The following is a 17,365-nucleotide window of genomic DNA, read 5'->3' on the forward strand; positions in this document are numbered from 1 at the left end:
ATTTTAGTGGCTTTGTTAGCAATGAATAGGTTTTCCAATTTGAAATTATAAAGTTGAATTAGTTCAAGAAAAATTCAGTGGTTATGAGGTATATATCTAATATTTTAAGTCTTCTCATAACTATACCATCGTTCAACAGTAATTTGCTTGGGCAACCAAACAGACCCTATAGCCAAATGTTACGGTTTCAAATTTCACATTTTTATTATTCATAGTGTAGTTCAACATTGTCAGGGGGTTCATTTTGCCAGATTGTTTTCACTTAAGTCGGAGCACATGCCGAAAACCAGAAGATGTTGATAAGATAGTCCCAAAGCTAAATGGTAAAATCAATATACTTGCTGACAGCTCATTTAATGGCAACGACATATTTTTCACTGAGCAAACATGGACATACATTCACGGCATAACTTTTTTATTTTCTTGTAATCAGAACCTCATCTGTCATGAACTCGTTGCAGGTGATTACAGGGGGAAAAAAACTCTGCAACTGCAAAAACAAAGCGAATAAATGCTGCCCAGAGTTACCATCTGGGTACTTGGAAAACTGCAAGAACAGAAAAGGAAAAAAGGATATAAGAAGTGATATTTAAAAGACAATGATTAATAAAGAACATTGATTGGAACCGGGACCATGATGGTGTACAAACACCATTGTTTGGAATAGCCTAGTGGATGTATATTTGTGAAAACATTTAATTGCAAGTGTTTTTGGGGATAATGCAAACACATCTAACCATGAAATAATAAATCTATACCTTCATGAGCATTAATTTCATCCAGTCTTTGTTTACACTGTCTTTATTTTATTTCATTTTTATGCATTCCTTTTTTGTATTAAGGGTAAATTCATGGTTATGATTATAGTGTAAAGTATTGTCTCAGCAGCTGGAAAACTAAAACTATAAATGCATTGCTATACTGGGTAACTATTAGTAGTGTTATGATTTTTCAATCCTGCTCCATAGTTCAGCTAATAACATTTTAATCTATACATTTGTTACTAGTTCTGTTCTAATCTAACAAATCTATTACTGATCTGTCTAATTTGGTCCTGATTCATTTCTCTGGTGTTGTTATTTCAACTAATACTATAAAAGTGTAAATAAAAGATAAGTTAATCATTCCAACAACATTTATCCATATTATAAATGATTGGCCCAGATTTGTATATTTATTAATTGTAATCTTTTGTCTTGTTTTGTTTTCTTTATTGAGAAGAATATATTTAATTTAATGTTGGTTTATTTGTTCATTTTTCATATTATGTGCATTGCATTGTTTACATGCTGCTGTGACAAAAACATTTCCGAAATTGGGATCAATAAAGTAAATCTAATCTAAATAAATAGTATGGATTATTTATTAAAGAGGTTATGTTATATAGTTGTAAAATGTGTCACTTGCTGTTAGTAAAGTACCATTTCTGCTCTAGAATATAAATATGTTGAATACACAGCGCACAGAGAATTGTAAAGAAAACCATGTACAGGCGGGGGATAAAGAGGCCCAACTGTTTATTTTGCCATGCGACCACCTAGCATGTTAATCCCGTTTTACAATATACGCATGCGCATTAAAAAAGCGCGGAAGTGGTTCCTTTAACCTGCTGCTCTGTTGTTCATTCACAGACCGACAGCTAGCATACAGTATTGGTAAACACCGATCTCAATTATAAAGCTACACGTCTCTTCTATATAACGTTAACTATCTTTACAAATGTCTTGAACATGGCAAAGGTTGTTCGGAAGACAGCTTTCCTGTTATACCTCTGGAGTGTTTTCATACAGTTCACTAGCATTTCAGGTTAGTAAGGGACGGGGGAGCATTGAATGCTAGTAAACAGCTAATTCAGCTAACACGTCGGTGTTACAGTCATGTTAGCTGAAGGGTTTCAGAAGCATTGTAAGGCTTTCGTCTGTATTTTCTGTATTATCATCCCATATAACCCTGCTTATGCACTCTGACCTCGTAATGTTACTGGTGCAGTTGTTCACATTACGATTAGATAACTAACGCTGATGTGGTAAAGTGTTTAATAGATATTGGACAGACATTGACTCTTTATCTGGTGGCGTCTTCTTTCTCAGAGGACGGTTAGCTCTTAACGTCAGGGATTCAATATAGGACCATCAATGCATTACCGCTTGAATACTGCGGTCAAGCCAGCCTCGTCTTCGGAAAAAATAGTCAAGCCAGCCCCCTCGTTGTTTTGCGGTGTGCGTATATCCTATGCATTACGGTAAGAGCGTGGAGGAACAGATTTAAAAATAAAGCTGGTGAATGTAAATAAAAATGCAAATATAATAATAATAATAAATCAAACTAAATTAATAAATAATAAATGAGACAATTGCAAATAGCTACCGCCTTCAAACTGTATTTAGAGAACATTTTAATTCTAATTGTTTGTGTATAATAAGTCAAATTTAATAATAAGGAATACATTTTCAAAGCCCAATCTGACATCAAAATGAAAGACCAAGTGTCACAGGTCATTCAGGTCTTTCTGATGTGGAATTTAAAAAATAAAAGCCCTTCAAAATGTCTTATTAAAGCAATATTTTTACTAATTTTCACCCTAACCCTTTCACTCCAGATTGATAGCAGACCACCTCCATTGTCACTCAGACAATTTCAGGACATTCTGATGTGAGATTTCAAAATGAAAGCCCTCAGAATTTTAAGAATATACTTAAAGTACCATAATATTATGGTAGTAAATTATTATTAATTACATTATTAATTTCTTAATTTAGGATTTCTTGCCTTTGTTATTGACAAGAGTTAACGCTTTTAATTTGAAGGCAGTTTTTACGGGCCTCTACCGTAATGCATATAATGTATGCGCACCGCAAACCAACGAGGGGGCTGGCTTGACTGTTTTCCGAAGACGAGGCTGGCTTGACTACACTAAATCAGAGGTGGGAGAAGTACTCAGACCTTGTACTGAAGTAAAAGTAGAAGTACCAGAGTGTAGGAATACTCTGTTACGAGTAAAAGTAATGCATTCAAAATGCTACTCAAGTAAAAGTACAAAAGTATCGGCATCAAAATATACTTAAAGTACCATAATATTTTTAAGCAAATTGTCCCATTTCAGAATAATGTATATTATATGTTTTGATTATAATAAGTGTCATCAAAGCTGGTAAAATTACTCCAGGTTTAAATAAAGTCATTTTTTAAAGTGTTGTTTATATTTCACATTATTAATCCAAACATGTAAAGTAACTGAAGGAACAAAATACATTTTGTAGAGCAAAGCTCACAATTTACTCTGAATTGAAGTAGAGTAGAATTACAAGGTGGCGTAAAATGAAACACTCAAATAACTTAAAAGTATCTCAAAATTGTTTAAAGTACAGTACTTGAGTAAATGTACTTACTTAACTCCTACCTCTGCACAAAACCAAAACACCTGACCATATTAAAAACCCTGGTGGATTTGCATGTTGAATATCCAACCCCAAAAATAATTTCATTGCATGTTGTTTTAGTGTTAAATTTTCTTTTTTGTACCCTAGGTCTTGGGGTCAATGAACTGCTTTATTTCCGGGTCATCAGTCCAGAGGAGATAGGGTACATATTCAGTGCAGCACCTGCCAAAGACTTTGGAGGAGACTTTGTGAGTAGTTGGTTTGTGTTTACATGTTGGCCAAAGGGTTCTCAAGCCTCAGACACATGTGTACACCATATACTTATATCTGTCCACATTCCTCTTCTCTCATTTTGTCCCTAGACGTATTCATATGATAAGATTTTCCTCGTGCCAGCAGACCCAGCAGATGGCTGTTCAGACCTGGAGGACAGAGAAATCATACAGGGACAAGTAGTCCTGGTGGAGAGAGGGTACGTGCACATTCATCAGCCACAATAGCTTCACTTGTATAAGGCTTTGAGGATGTGAACAGGGGGATATGTGGTATACTGGAATAGTAAGCTTGGATGGATCTTTGACTTTGACTTATAGTTATTATACAATTCCTTTATAATGCACTGTTCTAAAGATTCAATACACTTGTACAGAAAAAAACAAAAGGGCATCATTGCACCATTACCCCTGAACCATAAGCAGGTGAAACTAGCAGGGTCATAGTGGTTGGGTTTTGAAAAAGAAAATTCAAGACATGGCCTGAAATTAAAAGAGATAGAGTGGATGGCTGAGCAGATGATGTGGTGTTATTCTTGACTGTCCTAAAACAGCCTTGTGAGGACAGTTCTTAATTAAGAAAACATGCTTTTTTCAAGCTATTATACTCATTTGACATGTGTATAAAGTCCATTCCAATGGAGATTGATAATGTCAGAGCCAGAGCAAAGTGAAGCAAATTCAACGTGTTAAATACAAATAACTGTGACAAATCACTGTTGCTTGAAAATGAAATGTTTCAAATAGGAACCTGTTTGGTTGCGCATGACATTTTAAATGTGTGATGGACCTACGTTTTTTCATTTATTTATTTTGAAAAGTTTCATATGGGGAAACGTCTGGGTCTCAACTGAAAAACCATGACATTTAAGGGTTTATAGATATTTTTGACCTTACTGCATATCCCCATTCCCACACTGAGTTATTTATGAATTGGACGCTGCTTGGCAACCACAAAAACAGGATTTGTGTGTGAAGATAATTAGCAGATGTAATGGTGCCATGTATACTTTACGTTTTAGGGGAATGCTTAACTGCTACTGTATGTGCAATCATCTGTCCTGATGGGACAATGAAGTTTTATATAAATATGTGACCACCCATCATTTTACAGTTTGTGTTAACAGGAACATTTTCAAGTAGTTTCTGACATTTCTTTCTCTGTTTTATTGTGCTCTCCAGAGGTTGCTCCTTTGTGCAAAAGGCCCGACATGTGGAGGAAGCAGGAGGCAAAGCAGTTCTGATTGCTGATAATGCAGTAGACAATGACAGTCAGTACCTGGATATGATCACTGATGGAAGCACGGCTAAACCAAGCATACCTGCCCTATTCCTGCTGGGGCGTGATGGGTAAGACACATTTAGAAATCAGACTAAAGAACTGCACGTTGTACTTAAGGGTCCAAGCTTTTTTATATGTACTTTTTTAGATCAGAAATCTTTGGTATTATTAGAGTTATTTTGGATGTACATATCCTACAACCTGTTAATCTAAGAAAGATGCCCACAGAAACATGTATTCAGTCTCATTCACCAAATACATTTACTCTGTTATACGTTTAACTGAGTTTATCAATAAAGGAATCTGTTATCATTAATGCAAATTTCCGGACTTCAAATGTTTCATCTTTTTCATGTATTCCAGAATGATGATCAGACGATCCCTTCAGAGACATGCAATGCCGTGGGCTGTCATTTCCATTCCTGTCAATGTTTCATCTCTGGCCTCATTTCCCCTAAAGCAGCCCCCATGGACACTGTGGTAGAGATGCCGCACATTCACAACTTCATGTCTTTCCACTTCCAATAAACACTTTCATTGGTGCATATCCTATCAGTTGTGAATCAACTCACAGTTGCACAGGGAAATTATTTGGTGGTGGTTAAACAATTTACACACACTAGTGGTGAAACTGTTTAGATTACCATATGTATACATGATTATCTCACACTCAAAGGCAACAAAAAGCAGACATTGACGGCATGTATACAGCTTTACTACACAATGCAAAACCAGCAAATTTTCTGTCATTTTACTGGAAGAAATGTAAATTAATTCCTGCCTATTCGCATGGACTCAAAGTGTGTGAAACAAAATGTATCTTTTGCTGCCTTATATAATTTATTGTCTTTCTGAAGGAAAAAATATGTACAGCTTTAAATACAAACACATTTTCTATCCTTACATCTGTGAAGCACCCAGACAACTTAGTGCTAAAGCTCCCCTGTTCACCTTTGTACCTCTACTGACATTTGCATTACTCCTGATGAAGAAAAGAGCCATTTGTATTGAAAGGTTTTACACTATTTTGTTTTTGGTAAACAAGCGAATACAAAGTAAAGATAGTAAACATGAGGTAGGACAAATTAGCTTTTCTAAACATGATGACTGTGATATGCAATACTTTTTGCAATGCTTTACATTTACATTTTTTTATGTAAAGATATGTTTGTTCCTGAGCAGATTCATCTTTAGTACAGTCTTTTTAAAGCCCAACGTTGGCCACTTTGTCTTACTTGGACTACATTTTGCATCTTCATTAGCGTCTTGCTGCAGAGCTCCAGACTCGAGCCCACCTCTTCCTGTGTTGTGGTCATGTGTGAGGATGGAAAATAATCAAGTAATAACATTTACATGATGCTGTATTATATTTCACTGTATACTATTTTATATCCCTTATCGGTAATAAAGTAGCCTATGTAAATCTAATACTTTGTATACATTAAACTCAAATGTAATTTTATTAAGTTATTAATCCAATTTACATTATTGTGCTGATAGTTTACAGATTAAAGAGTTATAACATTAAACCCACTGGACTTGCATTTTATTAGACTTGCAACTTTTGTTCTTTATCATCAGTAAATATCATTGCTACAACTCTTATTGCACCTCCAGTCTTCCTGCTTGTGCATGTTCAGAATCATTTTAATTTCTTTTTTTAAAGATAACCATTTTTAGAGAGTAAGTGTTTTCATTTAAGTTTTTTTTGCATTTATATATAAAAAAATATATATATATATTTTTGGGTAAGATAGATAGATAGAATCGGAGGATGAAACCCTCTTTATTTGTCACATACATGCACACAGCAGAGCACACACAGTGAAATTAGTCCTCTGCATTTAACCCATCCTATTACTAGGAGCAGTGGGCAGCTATCGTGCAGCGCCCGGGGAGCAATGGGGAGGGGGGATTGGAGGTGTCCGGTGCCTTGCTCAAGGGCACCACAGCAGGGCCTAGGAGGTGAACTGGGACCTCTCCAAGTAGCAGTCCACTTTCCATATTTCAAGTCTGATCGGGGACTTGAACCGGCGACCCTACGATTCCCAGTCCAAGCCCCTACTGACTGAGCCACTGCTGGACAAAGTATTAGTATAGTAGTAAGTATTTTCAGTTGAAACTCGTATCAGAGAAGTTTATTAGGGTCTGTAAATGTGTCTTTCACTTAGCATTCGAGCTGTAGAAATGTTCCATAATTTAAAATTGTATCATGTATTGTTGATCAGTTATATTTAGTTAAAAAGGGGCATACTGCCAATTATGAACATAAATACATGCCTTAGAAGATATACATTATTAAACATTAACAGTGTCTACTACAAGCCTTTTGCTTTTTCCGTCTTAGTATTTCCATTTTATGCTACACTGTACTTCTACTCCACTACAACGCAGATGCAAATCGTGTATTTTCACTCCACTAAATGTATTTTGTACCTTTAGTTACTTAACAGATTCTGATTAATAATGTGGAATATAATCAACACTTAAATAAAACTTTAGTTAGCTGGAGTAAATTCACAAGTCATTCAAACTAGCTGCACCTTTACCTGCTTTTATAACACTTTAATGCATCAATAATTATAATCAAAACGTATACTTTGTATTATTCTAAAATGGACCAATTTACATAAGTACTTTAACTTTTGGTACTTTAAGTATATTTTGATGCCAATACTTGTGTACTTTACTTATTTTGATTGCAGGACTTTTACTTGTAACAGAGTATTCCTCCCTATTATTCTCCCACCTCTGCTATTCGATGCACGTTGTTAAGTTAAACCTACGGCCAACAGCAACTACAACCAACTAAACAATAACAGAATGTACAATATACAGTGGGGCAAAAAGTATTTAGTCAGCCACCAATTGTGCAAGTTCTCACATTTAAAAAGATGAGAGAGGCCTGTCATTTTTATCATAGGTACACTTCAACTATGAGAGACAGAATGGGGGAAACAATCCAGGAAATCACATTGTAGGATTTTTAATGAATTAATTGGTAAATTCCTCGGTAAAATAAGTATTTGGTCACCTACAAACAAGCAAGATTTCTCACAGACCTGTAACTTCTTCTTTAAGAGGCTCCTCTGTCCTCCACTCGTTACCTGTATTAATGGCACCTTTTTGAACTCGTTATCAGTATAAAAGACACCTGTCCACAACCTCAAACAGTCATACTCCAAACTCCACTATGGCATGAGACCAGAGACAAAATTGTAGACCTGCACCAGGCTGGGAAAACTGAATCTGCAATAGGTAAGCAGCTTGGTGTGAAGAAATCAACTGTGGGAGCAATTATTAGAAAATGGAAGACATACAAGACCACTGCTAACCTCCCTCGATCTGGGGCTCCACGCAAGATCTCACCCTGTGGGGTCAAAATGATCACAAGAACGGTGAGCAAAAATCACAGGACCACACAGGGGGACCTAGTGAATGACCTGCAGAGAGCTGGGACCAAAGCAACAGAGGCTACCATCAGTAACACACTACGCCGCCAGGGACTTAAATCCTGCAGTTCCAGACGTGTCCCCCTGCTTAAGCCAGTACATGTCCAGGTCCGTCTGAAGTTTGCTAGAGGGCATTTGGATGATCCAGAAGAGGATTGGGAGAATGTCATATGGTCAGATGAAACCAAAATAGAACTTTTTGGTAAAAACTCAACTCGTCGTGTTTGGAGGAGAAAGAATGCAGAGTTGCATCCAAAGAACACCATACCTACTGTGAAGCATGGGGGTGGAAACATCATGCTTTGGGGCTGTTTGTCTGCAAAGGGACCAGGACGACTGATCCGTGTAAAGGAAAGAATGAATGGGGCCATGTTTCGTGAGATTTTGAGTGAAAACCTCCCATCAGCAAGGGCACTGAAGATGAAGCGTGGCTGGGTCTTTCAGCATGACAATGATCCCAAACACACCGCCAGGGCAACGAAGGAGTGGCTTCGTAAGAAGCATTTCAAGGTCCTGGAGTGGCCTAGCCAGTCTCCAGATCTCAACCCCATAGAAAATCTTTGGAGGGAGTTGAAAGTCTGTGTTGCCCAGCGACAGCCCCAAAACATCACTGCTTTAGAAGAGATCTGCATGGAGGAATGGGCCAAAATACCAGCAACAGTGTGTGAAAACCTTGTGAAGACTTACAGAAAACGTTTGACCTGTGTCATTGCCAACAAAGGGTATATAACAAAGTATTGAGATGAACTTTTGTTATTGACCAAATACTTATTTTCCACAATAATTTGAAAATAAATTCATTAAAAATCAGACAATGTGATTTTCTGGATTTTTCTTTCTCATTCTGTCTCTCATAGTTGAGGTATACCTATACAGTCCTCTCTAATCTTTTTATATGGGAGAACTTGCACAATTGGTGGCTGACTAAATACTTTTTTGCCCCACTGTACGTGCCAAACAAGCCACTACAAAGATGACATTGAAAGACTTTTGCGCTCAAACTGTTTAAAGATATGCAGATCAGCACCACCCAGCAAGGACAGCGACACTGCAGATTCCGTACAAATAAAACTTGTCACTCCTCGACTATATTTTATCATTTAATAGCAGTAGCTGTTTTGCCGTTAGATCACTGTAACTGAATCAACATCTAATTCATATGAAACATTGAGATGACACATTGACAAACATTTCTGAAAACTGGTTTGCATTTAAACTTTGAAAGTATACATAGCTAAGGCTGTATGGTTAAAATAATTGATAGAGATAGGGAGGGAGAAAGTGTCACAGTTATAAAGCATGTGAGGGGAGTCCGGGGTTCCTGTTATTTCCATGTCTTTTTGGTTTCTCCCTTTCGTTATAAGAGCCGACTCTGTAGAAAGGATTTAAAGACAATTAAAAAGATCAAAAGATAATTAATCACACATGTACAGATACACTTGTTAAACATGCTGTATGCATTTTCCTGCAGTGTTGTCTTGCCGTCCTTACCTCCCTCTGCATTTCAGGCACACTCTGCCCCACACTGTCTTCACCATGGCTTCCCTCAGAGCCGGGCTGCCCCAGATGTATACAGACGGAGTGCACACTGCGTTGAAACGAGCCATGATGGCAAACAGATTAGTGGCCTCGTTCCTAGACGTCAGCCCGCCTACTCCTGTAAATCTGATGATTATATTTACAAAAGAGGGGCACCACAACACCAAGAAGCTTATGACAACAAAGATGATGATTCTTAATGATTCCTTCTTGCTCTCTTTTTCGGCACTGGGAGGGTCTCTGGCAAGTTGTACTCTGGCAACCACATAGAGTTTGATAGTCATGGCCACTTTGGTTACCAAGATCATCTGAAAGAGGACGATGCTAATTACGTACATCTGTATTGCTTTAGAAGATGGCAACAGATTCCTGGCCAACAGGTGAGCCGAATTGTATACCCAGCAGTAGATGTTAATGCCTATCACAAACTGTCTTGTAACAAAGCGACTGTAGATGAATGGGTGGCACACGGCAAAATAGCGGTCAAACTGTGCGAACAAAAATGTCAAAATATTGACCCCTAGTAGTGATGGTAAAATATTATAAGTTCCATTCCTAGGCGGGTATCCCTCTTGAACATCAAACAGACCGAGATAATACACTGAGACCCCAACAAGCGTGTCACAAATACTGGTGTTGAGCATGAAAATGAACCTGTTCTGGAGGCGGAGCGCTGAGGTGGCCAATATGCTGATGACTACCGATCCGGCTACCAGAACAGTAACCGTTGCAAATATGATCTGGAAAATAAAGATGACATAGTCCTGAGGACTTTCAAAGTCCACTGATAGAGGAACTCCTCCTCTGATAGAGTCTGTGATGTTGGCAGGGAGCATGTTTATGCGCTAATGGTTCTGAAGTGCAGCCTTTATATGCAAAGGTTACAACGTGAAGTCAGCAGTCTTACTCTTCTGAGACACTGATGCTGTAATGTTTTTTTTTTAATACAAATCCCAGAAGTCATTTAAAATGTGAAGCTTTTTTCACGTGCAGCTAATAGGCTTTTAAAGGACATGTGTTGTGCTGTAATTTATACGTCTTCATCCTTCATCACGTTTTACATTTATTACATTTATATAGCCCATTAAACAGCCTTCTCACCAAAGTACTTAACATTGATAGACATATTAACATATGTGTGCATGTTGAAATACAAACATATTACAGTAAAAAGTAGTTTAAACACAAAAATATGTGAAAACATAAAAAAGGTAACACACAATTAAAAACCAGAGAATAAATGTCAGATGTGAAAAGTAACTTTTTAATAAAGAAAACACAGTACAACAGTAAAGTATTCCTAAGTTCTCTGATTGCTTACTCCCAAACTTGAATTTAAATACACGTTAAAGCTTATTTATGTGTTATTAGTAATGTATAAAACAAAACTCCAGCACCAGGAGCTGTCCATACATGAACTCGTGTAATAAAATGTGCTTAAAGATTTTAATGCAACCTAAAAGGACTTTCAGTATTTATTTGAAGGTCAAAAAAAAGAGTTTCCTCTTTCAGAGTCAGATGCATTGAGAGAGAGTTTAGTTTTTAAAATGTCTTAATTCAATGTAGAAATAAAATACAATTCAATGTAGTTTGCTATATATTGCCATATTTTCATTGTCCTAGTTTTTTTTTTTTTAGCTTTTCAGGTTCTTTGTACTATATTTCAATTTGGTGTAAATACTTGTCTTTAGCATTTCCTTTTTTAATGCTAAATAGTTTCTTAAAAAATCTTATTTTAATTATCTTTATATTTTTGTTCATGTTCAAACACCAAAAGAGAACTGGCAATAAACCTGATTCTGATTCTGATCTGCTTTGAATCCACGTATGCTGGAAAACACAATTTCTATCGGGACATATAACAATTATTTTTTAATAACTAGTTCATTGAAATATATAATAATAATAATAATAATAATAATAATAATAATAATAATAATAATAATAATAATAATAATAATAATAATAATTAACCAACCGAAACTAAAGATGTATTATTCCATCGGTTTGAAACCGTATTGCATTATCAAAATCCTTCATAGAAAAAATTCTAAATACAAATAGGGACCTGCCCAGCCAAAATAGATAACATACGGTAAATAGTTTTATTAAGAATTTAAATAAAATGCACATATTGTCTTCACAGAACATTTGGAAAAATCTAATGGCTTCTTAAACTTTAAAAAGTAAACAGAAGAGTGGCCTAAATAAAGCATGCAAATCCTGTCAGACGAGCAATCTGCATTTCATATTCAGAACAACCTATCAAAACATACTCATGGCAGATAAAATTATCGTTTATAAAATTCATATTTTTCCATCCCCTCAAGTTATGTTGTACAGTCCCTTATCTCCGAATCCTTGCTGACGGAGTCCTTGGTTAACACGTGTCATGTCTACGGTCTGAACTAGAGGAGCAGCCAACTCAACTCTGTTCATTGCAGGTCTATTGTGGAGGGAAAGGAACATAGTCTTTATTGCAGTAATAGGTACATTTTTCCTTTCACCGCTTCCTGCATCTCGGGCACAATTTGCCCCACACATGCTTCACCGTGGCCTGTCTGAGAGCCGGGCTGCCCCACAGGTACACGGCTGGAGTACACACAGCGCTCAGACGAGCTAAAATGGCAAAAAGATTGGTGGCCTCGTTCCTAAATATCAGCCCCCCTCCTAACAGCAGTCTTAGAACTATATTAACAAAAGAAGGACCCCACAACAGCAGAAAGATAATGTCAACAAAGATGATGATTCTTAATGACTCCTTGTTGTTTTCCCTCTCTGCGCTGGGGGGGTCTCTTGCGAGCTGGTACCTGGCGACAACATAGAGTTTGATAGTCATGATCACTTTGGTGAGCACTACGACTTGCAAGCTGACAACTCCGAAAACATAGAACTGTATCGCTTTCGAAAGTGGCAAAAAAATTGTAACGATGGTGTTAAAATAAACATAGATCCAACAGTAGACATTTGCAGTGATTACCACCCGTCGGGTTATGAAGCGCGTGTACATGTATGGGTGGCAAACAGCAAAATAGCGGTCAAACTGTGCAAATAAAAACGTCATTAAGTTTACCCCAAGAAGAGAAGGTAAAATATTGTAAGTTCCATTTCTAGAAGGAAATCCTTCCTGAACATCAAACAGACCGAGATAATACCCCGAACACCCCACCAGCGTGTCACAAATACTGGTGTTCAGCATGAAAATAAACCTGTTCTGAAGGCGGAGCGGTCTGTTGGCAAATATGCTGATGACTAAATGTCCCGGTACCAGAACAGCAGTTGTTGCTAAGATAAATTGAAAAATAAAAATGGCATAATCCACAGGAATGTCGAAGTTCACTGAGAGAGCTATACCTACTCCTTCAGGGTCTGTGGTGTTGGAGGTGAGCATTGTTGCCAACATGCTCTTTGGTTTTAATATCCGTATAAAGCTGGTTATTAAGGTGTCGCCCATGTATACCCAAACGATTTTCCCACGGGGCGTTACCTAAGCTCACTTTTCATATTATTGTTTAGGACTGAACCTTTAAAATGTTTTTTTTTAAACATTTGAGTACGTTTTGTTAAGGAATATTTTGACATGATTATCAACATATTGGTGCCCCTTCTGCTGCATGTTCAGTGTAATGTTAGTTTTTTAATCAACCAAACACTTAGTATCCACTTGATAGACTATGAGGTACACATGAACAATCTGCAATTAATGTATTATTTTAAGTGGTAACACTTTTGTTTTTGGCCTAAAATGTGTTTGGACTGTAATATGTATTGGTCTGGCTTAAAAACCCTTTTGCCACAAGCATGAAGAGGTCAAAACGGCAGCAACCGTTGTAGTTTAGCAACTTTATGAGCCTCATATGCTTCCCATAATATTACTAAATGACATATAAGAAATGCATAAGCAAGGCAGTTTGTTTGTTTGTTTGTTTGTTTCGTTTAATTTCTTTATGATATACAAAATCGTTTGAATACAATAAAAACAATTAAAACACTTTGTTAAATGTAATAAAAAAAATGTATGATTTTGGAGCCATTTTGGTGTGTAACTGCCACACCTGTATTGTATTACCTCTCCGCAACAATTCAACTACAACTTTTGCCTCATGTTTAATACAATCAGAGGTTGCTATAAATTGTAGAATAGAGTCCTCTAATATCTATCCCACTCAGGGCCGCCCCTCCCTGTATATGCAGAACAAGCTGGGGGCCTCATTTTATGCGCAAATGCGGCGCAATTATGCTGCAATTATGCCCAAGGCCACAATTTGGCGCCCCGGGCAGCACTGATCCCTCTTGACACTTATTAAGGAAAGAACCGCATTGCTGATCCGGCTTGGCAAGCTTTTTTCAAAACAGGGGCATTTGAAACTTTTGTTTAAAAGAGCAGATAAAAAGCTTTGAAATAACAGTCAGGCTTCCCAGATATGGCATATAGACAACCGAAGAAAGCATTGCAATGATGGCATTGATTTCCCATTATTGTTTCATGTGCTTAAAATTCCGTTTACATTTTTTAACTAACTTTCACAATTATCTCTTAAAATGCCTGAGCATCTTAGTAATTATTTAAGTATGAGTAGGCCTATGAAACATTTAAAATCTAAACTGCACGATATTAATTCACCTCAAACGTTGACATGGTCTGTAATGAAATACACATAATTATAATGATATGTCATTAAGCAGGTATAATGTTTCATTCAAAAAAGCCTTAGTTGCATTGGAAAGTGTGGTCAAAATACAATTCGAAAAAAAGCAGTTTAAAGGAAAAGTAGAGCCTGGAAACAGGGTAACAACAATCTCACTTAACCTGCAGTGTGAGCATCTGCAAAACACAGATTACATACTGATTTTTGAAATAAGCAATAGAGCCAGATTTGACAAAAGTGATTTCTAAATACAACTTTAATTGTACTCTTTTGAAAGCCTGTTTTTGTATATGACAGGTGAGTTTCATGTTGAAAAAAAGTTTCCAAATGAGTAACTTGGGGTTTAAGCCCAAAACTGTAATTGGTAGTCCTCGAAACATGCGAAGGCTCTCGGAATTCTCTTCACTTATCCAACCAAAACAGGTGCTATACTCCACAATTAATTTCTAATATAAAGATCTCTCGGGTGCGTTTATTTTCAGTCATTTTCCAAATGCGATGATTGAGAACTCACGTTCATTCATTTGTCAGTCGTGTGATTTGAACATTAATCAAATCTCCTTATGATGATGGTGACCGCCTCGTCATTTGTTCGTCATTCCATTAAGGTTAAAGCCAATCCTATAAAACAGAGGAGAAAGAGAAATTATTTCTGTAATTTTCTCACACAGTATTTGTTATTCACACACAATAGGACAAACAAAACTAAATAATTTCATTAAAAACGAAGCGTATCGCGCGCATTGCACCTTAATACTGTCATTTGAAATTAAACAGAGGTTTCACCTAGACCGACTCTCACCTCACCCTACGGCAGGGACACAGCCTCCGCCACACCTCCCGCCAAACGGCTTCCCGCAGGGCTGGGCTGCCCCAGATGTACACAGCCGGGGTCACCAGTGCGTTCAGCCGGGCCAAGATGGCAAACAGGTTAGTGGCTTCATTTCTAAACCTCATACCTTTCCTGGTCAACTGTCTAACAATTATATTGACAAAGGATGGACACCACAGAGCCAAGAAGAAAATAACCACAAACACAATGATGCGCAGCGACTCCCTTTTGCTGTCTCTCTCCGCACTGGGCACCTCTCTCGCCATGTGGTTTCTGGCTATGATGTACAATTTAATAGTCATCAACACTTTTGTGAGAACTATAATCTGAAGAGTCATTACACCAAACGCGTTTATTTTAGCCGCCTCTGAAATAGGGACCATGTTCTGCACAGTGAGGATGGAATATGTGTAAATCCAACAAAACGCACAAATTCCGAATACAAAAGACCTCGTTATGAAACGGTTGTAGAAGAAAGGATGGCACACGGCAAAGTAGCGGTCAAACTGAGCAAAAAGGAAGGTTAACACATTGACACCGAGAAATGAGGGCAAAATGTAGTACGTCCCGTTCCTCGAGGGATAGCCCTCCTGGACGTCGAAGAGGCCGAGGTAGTAAACCGAGAAGCCGGTCAGAGTGTCACTGATGCTGGTGTTCAGCATGAAGATAAAGCGGTTCTGGCGCCGCAGAGACCGGGTGGAGGATATCCCGATCACCACCGAGCCGGCCACCAGCACCGCGCTTGTGGCGAACAGAATATGGAAGATGAAGATGAGGAAGTCCTCCGGAGTGTCGAAATCCACCGACAGAGGGATGGTGGTGTTAGGGAGCATCCTGGCACCTCGCCAGAAGACGTGCATTCATTCGTATTTATAGATGAATGATGCTCATATTATAAACAAACGTCCTATCTCTAAAGGGCAGACGTGACATGTTAACACATCAAACGCATGAGAGACATAAGGCAAGAACAAATCAGGCCTGATCAAAGGAGCCCCAGGAGGGTTTGTTAATGGTAAAAACAAAAATGATCAGCACCCTTTTTTGTGATTCATTTGGTTTCTACAGCACAATGTCCTTCTTGAAGTCTGAGGTCTTCGTGGTTAAAGATGTAGCCTACTTTTATCATTTTTGTTTAACTTTCCCCATTGCTACCACGTTTATGAATTAAGATCGGTCTTCAACAAGAAACAAAACTTGCTGTACTTAATCCAGCCATGCCAGGTGAGAGCAGCTCACAAGTGGAACAGTCTACAATATCGTATATGTACCATAGCATTTTAAAGCTCTTTGGGTGCTCTTTGTGATGGAACTAATCACATCAGATTAATAAATACTTAGATATAAAGGCATCTTCCGATGCATTACGATTTGTTGTAATTGCAGCAATAGAGGTCAAGAGGCTTTGCAGCTGAAAATAGGACAAGACGACTGGCACATATACAGAATTATATAAATGTCCCTTTAATATTTAAACATAAACTAATTTGTGTATCGAGAAACTCTATTCTTTTCTTGACACTGCAGGATTGTCTATATCCTTTTAGGCCTCATTATTATACACGGCCCGGCCAAAAAAAAAGTCACACTCTTATATTCGTTGGACCGCCTTTAGCTTTGATTACGGCACACATTCTCTGAGGCATCGTTTCCACAAGCTTCTGCAATGTCACAACATTTGTTTCTGTGTTGCATTAATTTTTTCGCCAAGATCTTGTATTGAAGACGGGAGATTCGGACCTCTGCGCAAAGTCTTCTCCAGCACATCCCAAAGATTCTCAATCGGGTTCAGGTCTGGATTCTGTGGTGGCCAATCCATGTGTGAAAATGGTGTCTCATGCTCCCTGAACCACTCTTTCACAATTTGAGCCCGATGGACCCTGGCATTGCCATCTTGGAACATGCCCGTGCCATCAGGGAAGAAAAAATAACCTGGTCCTTCAGTATATTCAGGTAGTC

At 37.8% G+C, this 17,365-nt stretch overlaps 4 protein-coding genes across 4 annotated transcripts; 1 reads left to right on the forward strand and 3 right to left on the reverse strand.

Moving 5' to 3' along the window:
• The first annotated feature begins 1,584 nt into the window (after positions 1 to 1,584).
• LOC134874217 (protease-associated domain-containing protein 1-like) lies at positions 1,585 to 6,483 on the forward strand. The gene is made up of 5 exons (XM_063898270.1): positions 1,585 to 1,806; positions 3,528 to 3,628; positions 3,743 to 3,852; positions 4,835 to 5,002; positions 5,298 to 6,483. The coding sequence occupies exons 1-5, from the start codon at positions 1,731 to 1,733 to the stop codon at positions 5,416 to 5,418; spliced, it is 576 nt and encodes a 191-aa protein (XP_063754340.1). The 5' UTR covers positions 1,585 to 1,730; the 3' UTR covers positions 5,419 to 6,483.
• Positions 6,484 to 9,873: 3,390 nt separating this feature from the next.
• On the reverse strand, positions 9,874 to 10,761 carry LOC134873317 (G-protein coupled receptor 183-like). The gene has a single exon (XM_063896821.1). The coding sequence runs from the start codon at positions 10,759 to 10,761 to the stop codon at positions 9,874 to 9,876; it is 888 nt and encodes a 295-aa protein (XP_063752891.1).
• A 1,564-nt stretch (positions 10,762 to 12,325) lies between these two features.
• On the reverse strand, positions 12,326 to 13,316 carry LOC134873318 (uncharacterized). The gene has a single exon (XM_063896822.1). The coding sequence runs from the start codon at positions 13,314 to 13,316 to the stop codon at positions 12,429 to 12,431; it is 888 nt and encodes a 295-aa protein (XP_063752892.1). The 3' UTR covers positions 12,326 to 12,428.
• Positions 13,317 to 15,372: 2,056 nt separating this feature from the next.
• On the reverse strand, positions 15,373 to 16,239 carry LOC134873322 (C5a anaphylatoxin chemotactic receptor 1-like). Its single transcript, XM_063896825.1, has one exon. The coding sequence runs from the start codon at positions 16,237 to 16,239 to the stop codon at positions 15,373 to 15,375; it is 867 nt and encodes a 288-aa protein (XP_063752895.1).
• Positions 16,240 to 17,365: the final 1,126 nt, after the last annotated feature.

The sequence above is a fragment of the Eleginops maclovinus genome, chromosome 12 (assembly GCF_036324505.1).
Source record: "Eleginops maclovinus isolate JMC-PN-2008 ecotype Puerto Natales chromosome 12, JC_Emac_rtc_rv5, whole genome shotgun sequence".
In the NCBI taxonomy this organism is placed as follows: domain Eukaryota; kingdom Metazoa; phylum Chordata; class Actinopteri; order Perciformes; family Eleginopidae; genus Eleginops; species Eleginops maclovinus.

What these genes read in the sequence shown, in the direction of transcription:
- LOC134873318 (XM_063896822.1), bottom strand. Translation starts at nt 13,316, where the DNA reads ATGCTCACCTCCAACACCACAGACCCTGAAGGAGTAGGTATAGCTCTC.
- LOC134873317 (XM_063896821.1), bottom strand. Translation starts at nt 10,761, where the DNA reads ATGCTCCCTGCCAACATCACAGACTCTATCAGAGGAGGAGTTCCTCTA.
- LOC134873322 (XM_063896825.1), bottom strand. Translation starts at nt 16,239, where the DNA reads ATGCTCCCTAACACCACCATCCCTCTGTCGGTGGATTTCGACACTCCG.
- LOC134874217 (XM_063898270.1), top strand. Translation starts at nt 1,731, where the DNA reads ATGGCAAAGGTTGTTCGGAAGACAGCTTTCCTGTTATACCTCTGGAGT. An exon ending in GTAGTCCTGGTGGAGAGAGG is followed by an intron (nt 3,853 to 4,834) that starts GTACGTGCACAT and finishes TGTGCTCTCCAG; the next exon opens with AGGTTGCTCCTTTGTGCAAA. An exon ending in TTCCTGCTGGGGCGTGATGG is followed by an intron (nt 5,003 to 5,297) that starts GTAAGACACATT and finishes CATGTATTCCAG; the next exon opens with AATGATGATCAGACGATCCC.